This window comes from Rhea americana, unplaced genomic scaffold (genome assembly GCF_003343005.1).
Source record: "Rhea americana isolate MKP2758 unplaced genomic scaffold, rheAme1 scaffold_111, whole genome shotgun sequence".
NCBI classification, from domain to species: Eukaryota; Metazoa; Chordata; class Aves; order Rheiformes; family Rheidae; genus Rhea; species Rhea americana.
Window position 1 is genome coordinate 2289571 of NW_028185162.1, and position 9857 is coordinate 2299427.

The 9857-nt window shown below is 56.2% G+C and overlaps 2 protein-coding genes across 2 annotated transcripts; one reads left to right on the top strand and one right to left on the bottom strand.

Moving 5' to 3' along the window:
* The first annotated feature begins 327 nt into the window (after positions 1-327).
* Positions 328-5130, top strand: YWHAG (tyrosine 3-monooxygenase/tryptophan 5-monooxygenase activation protein gamma). Its single transcript, XM_085315408.1, has one exon. The coding sequence runs from the start codon at positions 1658-1660 to the stop codon at positions 2381-2383; it is 726 nt and encodes a 241-aa protein (XP_085171534.1). The 5' UTR covers positions 328-1657; the 3' UTR covers positions 2384-5130.
* Positions 5131-8597: 3467 nt separating this feature from the next.
* HSPB1 (heat shock protein family B (small) member 1) lies at positions 8598-9284 on the bottom strand (the record flags this gene model as incomplete). The annotated part of the gene is made up of 2 exons (XM_085315418.1): positions 8598-8926; positions 9148-9284. Coding segments are annotated over 2 exons (306 nt in total), but the record flags the coding sequence as incomplete, so codon positions are not given.
* Positions 9285-9857: the final 573 nt, after the last annotated feature.

Sequence of the window (9857 nt, forward strand, 5' to 3'; positions counted from 1 at the left end):
GTGCAAAAGGTCAGTGGAAGCTTTTTTTACTGCCTCTACCTTGAAGAGAAGTACAGGGGGTCCAGATCAGAGCACTAGGGTACTCTGCAAGCTTCTTGAAATTAATGCTTTGCTGAAGCTTGGTTTTTGGACAGCTCATTAGCCAGGCTGTAGTAATAGGTGCTGAGCAGCTGCAAGGGGGACGTGATGGCATAAATAGATGTTACTGGAACAAACACTCCAATACGATACAAGCTAGTATGCATCATTCTATACCACCCAGATGAGATTCAGGGTTGAACCATCTTAAACCTTCCAGCATGAGCCCTTGGCTTCCTGGAAACCATTGTGAATGTGGTGTCAAKGCCCAAAGCAAACCTTGTCCTTGCAAATACTTGTGAAAATGACTCAGTATTTGCAGAAGCCTTTCTGGTCTGAACCGTTCCTGGATCCTCATGAAAGTGACTACACGTTGGAGAACTGTAGGATCCTGCCAAATCTACTCTGTTAGCCTGTCTCAGGTGTGGAGTACCCAGTGAAAGCACCAGTCTGGATGATGTGTGTGCCTGGGCAGTGGGGGTACACCCTTCAGGAAGGGGGAACACAGCTCCCCTGTGGGCTATTAATGATACCCAGGCTCAAAGTAGCATTTGCTCAGGGATGGTTGAAGCCCTCTTTAGTCAGCTGGTGCAGATACAAGTAACAGAGCTGAGCAATTGTATGGAGCAAGCTGGCTGCTGCAGTGTCTTGTGCAGTTGTACTACACCAGGAGGCTGTGGAAAGAGCTGCTGCAAAGGTGTGGAGATGTGCGTGCAGTGCGCAGCGTGGAGTCAACAGGACGTGAGCCCTTTGCTGGGCTGTCTGCTGCCTGTAGGGCGGGGTGGCTGGTGTAGCGGTTGGCTGCCTGGCTGGCTGCCTCGCCAGTGTCAGAGATACTGGCCCGGATGGCTACAGCCAGCAATGGATTTGTGGGAACTGGAATGAAACCACAGTATCAAGCATGATGCTTCCCAGTAATTGAGTCGGCCAAGAGAGCATTTGGCAGCCTGCTTGTGAAATGGCTCCGTGCTCTGTCGTCTCCTTAATCGTTCTGTTGCTGTGTGCTATAATAACTAAATTGCCATGTTGTGTGAGGCAGGTAGAAGTGATACTGTGCATTAACAYTTATCTTCAATGAAGAAAATTCTGTGTGGGAAGAACGTACTCTTACCATGTGAGCTTTTAAATTCCTTATAAGCAGCTATAATTTTAACATCTAATGTATTATCTCAAAAGTATGTACTATGCTTATGGAAAAAGGTGAAGACTCTGTAGCTGAATTTTCCATGTTGTTAATTCATTCAGCTAGCGTGTAACTCTAGAACATCTACATCCTCTTGTTGTGACTGTCCCTCCTTTCTGCTTCTTGAAGTCTGACACTACTTCTGCAGGTGAAATGCATCTTGTTCCTAAAAGATTTTTCTGATCTGGAAAATTCTCATCTTCTAAGAGTTGGAGAATACCTTGAATAAAACTGAGCTTACGCCCTTTTGCAAGGGGACTGGACCACAGCATGATTTCCCAGCTGGCTCCCTCTAGAATGAGATTTGAGTGTCTGATGAGAAATTGGGATTTCATTAGCCGGCTGTGCTCTTCTGCAGCTCTCTAGAGACATGTGGCAGCACCTGAATACTAAGTAATGACGAGAACGGCAAGTGACTACAGCTTAACCCAAATCTTTCTCTTCTTTCTTCCTCTCTCAATACAGGTGACCGAATTGAACGAGCCTCTCTCCAATGAAGAGAGGAATCTTTTGTCTGTAGCCTATAAAAATGTAGTGGGGGCACGGCGCTCTTCTTGGCGAGTAATTAGCAGCATTGAGCAGAAGACATCTGCTGATGGTAACGAGAAGAAGATAGAAATGGTACGGGCCTACCGTGAGAAAATAGAGAAGGAGTTGGAAGCCGTGTGCCAGGATGTGCTGAGCCTGCTAGACAACTACCTGATCAAGAACTGCAGCGAGACGCAGTACGAGAGCAAAGTCTTTTACCTGAAGATGAAAGGGGACTATTACCGCTACCTGGCCGAAGTGGCCACTGGTGAGAAGAGGGCGACTGTGGTGGAGTCTTCTGAGAAAGCCTATAGCGAAGCTCATGAGATCAGCAAGGAGCACATGCAGCCGACCCATCCCATCAGGCTCGGCCTGGCACTTAACTACTCAGTTTTCTACTACGAGATCCAGAACGCTCCGGAGCAGGCCTGCCACCTGGCCAAGACGGCGTTCGACGATGCGATTGCTGAGCTGGACACCCTCAACGAGGACTCCTACAAGGACTCAACGCTGATCATGCAGCTCCTTCGCGACAACCTAACGCTCTGGACAAGCGATCAGCAAGACGACGACGGTGGAGAAGGCAACAATTAGACCCCCAGATGGACTGGCAGCCGCACGCTGATGCTAACTACTGCAGTCTTTATTTTTTTTCCCACGAGTGGGGGGGGTCAGGGGTGGGGGAGGGAAAGGGAGGGGACACCTTCCCAGGGAGGCCCCCCACAACCTGTCTTTGATTGCCTCTTTGACATTTTTGCCAAAACACCACTAGTGGAAGTCAGGCTGGCTGTGCTGGTATGGAATAGCAGCCTCACTGGCATATGGACTGTTCTGTAGATTATTAATACAAGTGGAGCTGTCTTTAATTTAACTTTATTGCTAGAAATAAAAGGGTTTTAAGATGAAATAACTTGAATGGAATGGCCCTCGTTTTTAAGAAAAGCAACACAAAAAGGAAGTTCTGTGGTTCCAGTAAGGCTTACGTGCGTTTGTTTCTTCAGTTCAAGTGCCGTGTGTTTGTTACCAGGTAGCAGGGTGTCTCTCTGGAGYGCTCTGCCTGTCAGGGCATGGCTTAAAATCCCCAAACTGAAAAGGAATATTAAAAAAAATAATAAAAGGATTTGGGACTTGTAAAGCCCCAGGATTTAGGCCACTTAACCTTTTTGTTAAGATATTTATTAGGGTAGCTTACAGTATTAACACTAAAATGCAGTTTACAGTATTTCTACATTACAGCCATATGACATCAAGCCTTTGACTGTCTGTTTTCTTTTGCTAGTTCTTTTGGCTTGCCTTCCTAATCAGTCCTCGCCTGTGGACTGGCTTAGCTATTCTGTGTCGCCCAAGGCAAGAAGACTGCCCACCCGAGGAACATCAAAGCTGCTCTAGTTTTTTGGTCAACAGCTTAACAGGTGCTTGGCTAGCGGCTGTTTAAACTATTTTAGTCCACAGCAAAAGGTTTAAGAACTTAATTAGAAAAGGGGGAAGTGTTTAAACTAAAATGCCACTAAATAAAAGAGAATTCAGGTCTGTATGTCATGTACTGTGTTTGGTATTTCAAAGACCATCCTGATTTAAGGTGCCACAGCTGCTTCCTCAGGGATTGCACTGCCATTTCACTCTGCCTGACTTTCTCCCACTGTACCATGAGGTTTGTCAGCAGATCTCTGGCACCTAAGCTCCCTTGTTTGTCACCAGGGAAGCTGGGTGTGTTCTCTTTCTCCTGAGGAAGCTTGTGGTGTAATGAGTGAACTTCAGGAGCTTAGAAACTAATTTGGTAGAGAAATCCACAAGGGAAGAGCTACAATCATAGACATTTCTATCAAACATCGGGAGCCCAGGAACTTAGTTCTCTTCTTAACAAAATCTTTTCCAAGTCTGTGCTATTTGACTGGGGGTGGGAGATGGGGCACCTGAATTGCTTAGCAGGTAATATTTACCCCATTTTGAGTAAATTTTTTTACATGACTGTTGGAAGTTCACTGCTGTTCTCCTTGGCTTGCGGAGTGCTGTACCACGTAGCTTTTTAACTAAAGCTACGCGGTAGGGAAAACTGCACTCATGCATTTTTAAAACAGGCTTTCATCGTCCCTCTTGAGAGTCAGTCCGTAAGCAGAGCATCGTGGTGTTGCACACGCAGTACAGTCAGTTCTGTTGCTCGGTTGCCCGAGGAGTCTGGCACGACTGGACTTGGCTCCAGCTCCGGCCCCTCAGCAGCAGTCAAACGAAGCTTTTACCCCCCTCCCCTTTTAAGGGAGCGAGCGGCGATGAGCACGTAGCTGATGGTGGTAGTGAGGTTGCCCCGATGATGCTAGCAGAGGCGCGGGAGCCTCGCTCGCGGCAGCCGCGTGTACTGCGTGCAACACCCTGCCGCTTGCCGGGGTGACTCCAGCCGGCCGCCGCCTCCGCGGGCTCGCCGGCCCGGCGAGCCGCTCGCAGCTTAGGGAGCTGACAGAAACCTGCCGTAAACGCCATGGACTGGAAGATTTATTTAGGCTTCTTAACTTTATTTGATTTACCTTCATGTCCAGTGAGCAGTGTTGTCCCAGCTGTATAATTTGGAAGTGATTTACTGGAATTACAAAACCTATTTTTATTTTCAGCTTTTGCTCTGGCTGCTTTAGAGAAATTAAGCAGGAAAGATCGCACAAGAGGGCTAAAAATGGAGTGGGGTGGGGGACTTGATTTTTAAGCAGCTTGAATGGTTTCTTTCATTTTTTAAGAAATGCACTTGCCTATGATACTGTCTCTCCAGTGAAATGATTACTGCTCCATTACTCTATTGATACAATATTGTGCATGCTAGTGTCGTATTTCTATACAGTAGCTTGAAATTTATTAACTTATACTGTAGATGTTATGTATTCCTATGACAAAAATAGTCTTCAAAAATTTTTTAAAGTTTTTTAATTTATTTTTCTTTTGGGGGTAAAGTTTGCTCTACCAAATAGTGATCGTAACAAACTGATCTGTTATGGATGTTGCTATAGTGACATGCAATTATATATGATTTTGTTTTTAAAAAGGAAAAAAGCAAAAGAAAACACCAGTGTTAGCTTAATCTTAATGTCTGGTGTTCGTCATGGTGAAATTATAACTATTACAGTGTAGGAGAACAATGACTGTGTTCTTTGAATGAGCCTTTGTTTGTGCTTTTTGTCATGTTATGCAGTGAACTATTTTTAAGGTCTAATCAGTGATTATTTTTCCAACTCCGTGTTTCTGTAAGGAATTATTTCACACACGGACCATTCTTAGCGGTTTTCCTCAGTGATGGAATATCATGAATGTGAGTCATTATGTAGCCGTCGTACATTGAGCAAATAAACTTACAGATCTGATGTCAGTGCTGCTTAATTGTATTGCACGTGTCGAGTTTATCYGGGGCTCTGCTGGGAGGAGGGCAGAGGCCCGGTGGGCTCCCGGAGCCGCCGGGGCCGGCGAAGGGGCTGCCGCCGTCGCCGAAGCGCGGGCGCGCGCTCCGGGCAGCAGAGCCGCCTTTATCTTCGGCCGCGGCTCGCTTATCGCGGGCCGGGCGGCTGGCGCGGCCGCTAAGCGACAGCCTGGTTCTCGGGGCCGCGGCTCCTTCCAGCGAGAGCGGCGCGCGGCCGAGACCCGGCTGCTCCGCGCGCTGCCTCGACCGTTAAACCCGGCGCGTCCCTGTCGGCTCCGGTTTCGAGCGCGTGCTGGGGGCGGCCGCCGCCGCGGGTTAATGGTTGACTAGTCGTCCCTCGCCGCGCTCCTGSCCCGCGTTTAACCTTCGGAGCCCGGGAAAGGGCAAAGGCAGAGCGCGGCGTGGGCCGCGCCGGAGCTCTCCCGGCTTGGGGAGCGATGGGGAGGGTTTCCCGTGGCGGGCGGCCGCGGCGAAGCGGGGAGCCCGCGGCCGTGGCCTCCCTCCCCGCGGGTTTTTCCACTCGCAGTTGTGCGCGGTGACTCACSCTGTAAAAATAATCCCCTCCCTTTGAAACTGTAAACCTGCAATGCGCCTTGACTCACGCGCCCGGGCGCACCCCAGCGCCGCCTCCCTGCCCTCCCCGGCGCGGGAAAGCGGGGCAGCGGGCCGCTGTGGGGGGCTAACCCCCGGCGAGGGGGGGCCCGGGGCTCGCGGAGGGGTGAAGGCAGCCAAACTGGGGCTCCTCGGCTGCCGGCCGGGGGTTTCACGGGGTGCGCCGAGGGCTGCAGCGGAGGGGGCGCGGGGGCGCCCACGGGAGGATGCTCTGCAGCAGGCGCCGCGGGCGGGGGGCTCCCGTGTCGGCGCCCGCCCGCGCGGAGACCCCGGGGAGCCGGCGGCGGCACACGCCAACGGCCTGCGTGTTGCTAAGGCCGCGAAGGCTTTTCGGGAAGCGAGAGCGCGGGCAGCGCTTCCCGGCCTGCCTCCCGCGGCTTTGCGCGCCCGCGGCGGAGGCAGACGCTCCCGTGGGATGCTCGCTCCCGCGGGATGCTCCGGCCTGCCCACCGCAGCCCGAAGGAGCGGGCGAACCCCGAGAGCGCCTTTGCAGGGCGGCCGGGCCGCGAGGGAGCGGGCCGGGGGGCAGCGGCGGCGCCGCCGCGGGGGTCTCCTCCCTCCCCGAGGCGCTGCCGGGAGCCGCACGGCCCCGTCCCCGGCAGCCCGGGCAGGGCGCCTTCCCGCGCCCCGGCGCTCGCGGCACGCGTGTGTCTTCCCATCCCTCCCGCATCCCTCTCCGGGGAGATTGGGGCCGGCGGGGGCCTTGCCAGCAAGTTAGCCCCCGACGCCCTGATCCGCCCTGCGCCGCCGGGGGAGGCCCCGGGTTCCCTACGCGGGTGTCCCCTGGGGCGGTTTTGCCTGCCCCGCTGTGCGCGTGCGTGGGCCGTGCCGCCCGGCAGAGCCCGTGCGTGCGTGTGCGTGCGTGTGCAAGCGCGAGCGTGCCCAGGCAGCCGCGCTTCTGTGCGCGTGCAACGCGGGGGGACGGCGCCACGGGGCGCGGGAGGCAGCGGGGTCCCCGAGGGGGTGCGGAGCCACGCGGAGGGGCGCGCGGGGCCGGGCAGGGCGGGGTGCCCCAATGAGCCCTCTCCCTGGAGCCGTGGGGCAAATTCCTGGGGCCCTGCTCCCCCCGACGCCCGGAAACCTTCCCGCTCCGGCGCTCCGCGGCCCCCGCCTGAGGCCTGCCAAGCTCATTGCACCTGCGGCAGGGCCCGCGGGCCTCAGCGGCGGTGGCAAGGGGGGGCCGGGCCGGTGCCTCCGCAGCGGGCAGGGTGCCAGAGGGCTGCTGCTCGCTATGGCAACCGTCTGCACCGCTCCGGTTGCCGTGGCCACCCATCCCCAAAATGACGGAGCCGCGGGGGGGGGGGGAGGCCCCACGCGTCTCCCGCTCCGGGGTGCAGAGCGCAGGAGCTCGTCCGCGCGCCCGCCCGCTCCCGCAGCCGCCGCGCCGGCCCCGGCAGCCTGAGGCCTGCCGAACTCACTGCGCCAAGCACGGGCGCGCCGGAGGAGAGGGGCTGCGCAGCCCGGCGAAGGGGCTGCCAAGCGCTCGGGAAGGGGCCTGGCGGCCGCGGGATTCCTGACGGGTCAGCGGCGCCCGGAAAGGCTTCCTGCCTCCGGCATGACTCAGAGGGGAGCTTAGCRGGGATTTGTCGGAGCGGGAACGCAGCGGCAGCGGCCCTCGTCCGCCCGGGAGATGGCCCGGAGCCCTCTCGGCGGCAGAGCCCTGCCGGGCRGCGCGGCCCCGGCACGGCTGCTCCYGCCCAAAGGCAGGACCGGGGCAYGGAGCCGGTGTCCGAAAGGCGTCGGGGCCGCGCTCCGTCCCGCTGGCTCGGCTTTGCCCATCGGCTTCCCTGCGACTCCCTCCTGCAGGGAGTTTGCTTGGTTTTCGGTGMCTGGGGGATGTTCGGTGCCTGCGGGGGGGACGGTGGAAGGAGGGGACGCAGCAGAGTGGGTGTTAGGGGCTGGGACCTCCCCAGATCTGGGATTCCCCCACGGACACTGGGATGTTGGGACCAGAGATGTTGAGACTTGGGATACTGGAGACCTGGGATGCTGAGACCAGGGATATTGAAGGCCTAGGATGATGAAACCTAGGATGTTGGAGATGTGGGATGTTAAGACCTGGGATATTGGAGACCCAGAATATTGGAGATCCGGGATGTTGGGACAAAGATTGTTGAGATTTGGGATATTGGAGACTTAGAATATTGGGGATCTAGGATGTTAGAGACTAGAGATATTGGAGATGTGGGATATTGAGGTCTGGGGTGGCAAGATACCCAGAATATTGGAGATCTGGGATGTTAARGCTTGGGATATTGGGGACCTGGGATATTGGAGACTTGAGTTACTGGAGACCAAGGATGTTGAGACTTGGGCTGTTGGAGACCTGGGATATCAAAGACCCAGGATATTGGAGACCCAGGATATCAGAGAGATGGGATATTGGAGACCAGGGATATTGGAGACCCAGGATATTGGAAACCACAGATATCAGAGACTTGGGAATATTGAGATCTGGGATGTTAGAGACCCAGAACATTGGAGACCAGGAATGTTGAGACCAGGGATCCTGGAGACCTGGTATATTGGAGACGAGGGATATCAGAGGATGGGGACGGTGCAAGCGCAGGCAGTTCTGTGCCGCATCTGAAAGCGATGCGGGACCTGGGCAGCACCCACATGTGCCCTATCACAGCCAGCACCACTAGCTCAGCCAGCCCTGCCAGAGGGTGCTCGTGGGTGCCCACGGCCTGTGTCCCAGCCCAGTGCCACCGCAGCGCAGATCCCGGCCTGGCTCCAGGCACCAGGCCTGCTGCCCAGGGAACRGGGTGGCTTTATTTCACAGCTACTTATTCCAGTTGATTCTACTTTTTTCTTCCCATTTATTTGAGACACTCAGTGACGGGGTGAGTACAAAATAAAGAATAAAAAGGAGGATCAAAGCGGGGGGCGGCGTGAGCAGCTACTGTGTGCAGGGCAGCGGCAGCAGGCGGCACTTTCTCTCCCTGCTCCTCGGGGCCRGCTACTTCTTGGCCGGTTCCTCTGCTTTCTTGCCTTGGCTCTCGATGGTGACGGGGATGGTGATTTCGGCAGACTGGATGGCCGGCTTGGGCAGGGGCGCTTCCACGGTGAGCATGCCGTCCGGCGAGAGCGAGGAGCGCACGGCCGTGGCTTCGACGCCAGGCGGGAGGCTGTGGGCAGGAGAGCAGGGTCAGCACCACGAGGTCTTGGCCCCAGCACCCCTCACAGCCCCAAATTTTTGGCTGCCATCCTCCCTGTTTGGATTAACGACACTCCCAGCTTGCCCAGGAAGAGGCTCTGGAGGGGATAGGGCAGGACTCAGTGGACAGGAGAGGTCCCCAAAGTGGGGGGTGGAGAGGGCACCAGGATCCCATCTCGCTCTGGCACTTACGTGTATTTTCGGGTGAAGCATCTGGAGATGAAGCCGTGTTCATCCTGCTTCTCCTCGTGTTTCCCTGGAAGAAAAAGAAAAGCCAGGAAAGGTTGAAGCCTGATGACTGGGCACCAGGGCTGGAAAGGCCTCCGTGCTCAGGGCCCACCTTCCCCATGCCAGCCCTCAGGAAGGCACCCGTGCCATGGGGTGAGACCCCCCCCCCAGCTGCAGCACAGCTCAAACGAGGTGGCATTTGGGGGGCTGGATGGCACGGGGTGGCGGGGGGGGTCATCTCTGCTCCCTGCAGAGCCAGGCCGATGGCCCAGGACGGGGACAAGGGGACCGGCACRGGGTTTCCCTGCCTGGATATCAGGCTGGAGCAGCGCTGGGTGACGGGATTGCAGGATTTCCTCCCCTTCCTGCATCTCCRGCAGGAATCAGGGCACAGCACTGGGCCCCTCTGGAAGCATTCCCAAATTCAGGGCCAGCAAATTGCTCCCGACGACGCAAGGAGCTGCTGCCGGCAGCGGGGACCAAACGCAGCTGCGGGGTTTGCAGCCCAGCGCAGCATCGTAGCCAGCCCCAGGGCCTCCAGCGGGGCTCCCAGATCCCGATGGCTGGGAATTGCACCCAGCCCAGTTGCTGGAATTGGTGGGGAGGGAGGGGGGGAGATGCACAAGGCCGGCCATGGCCGCCAGCCCCCCCCGCCCCCCGGAGCGCCAGGCGCC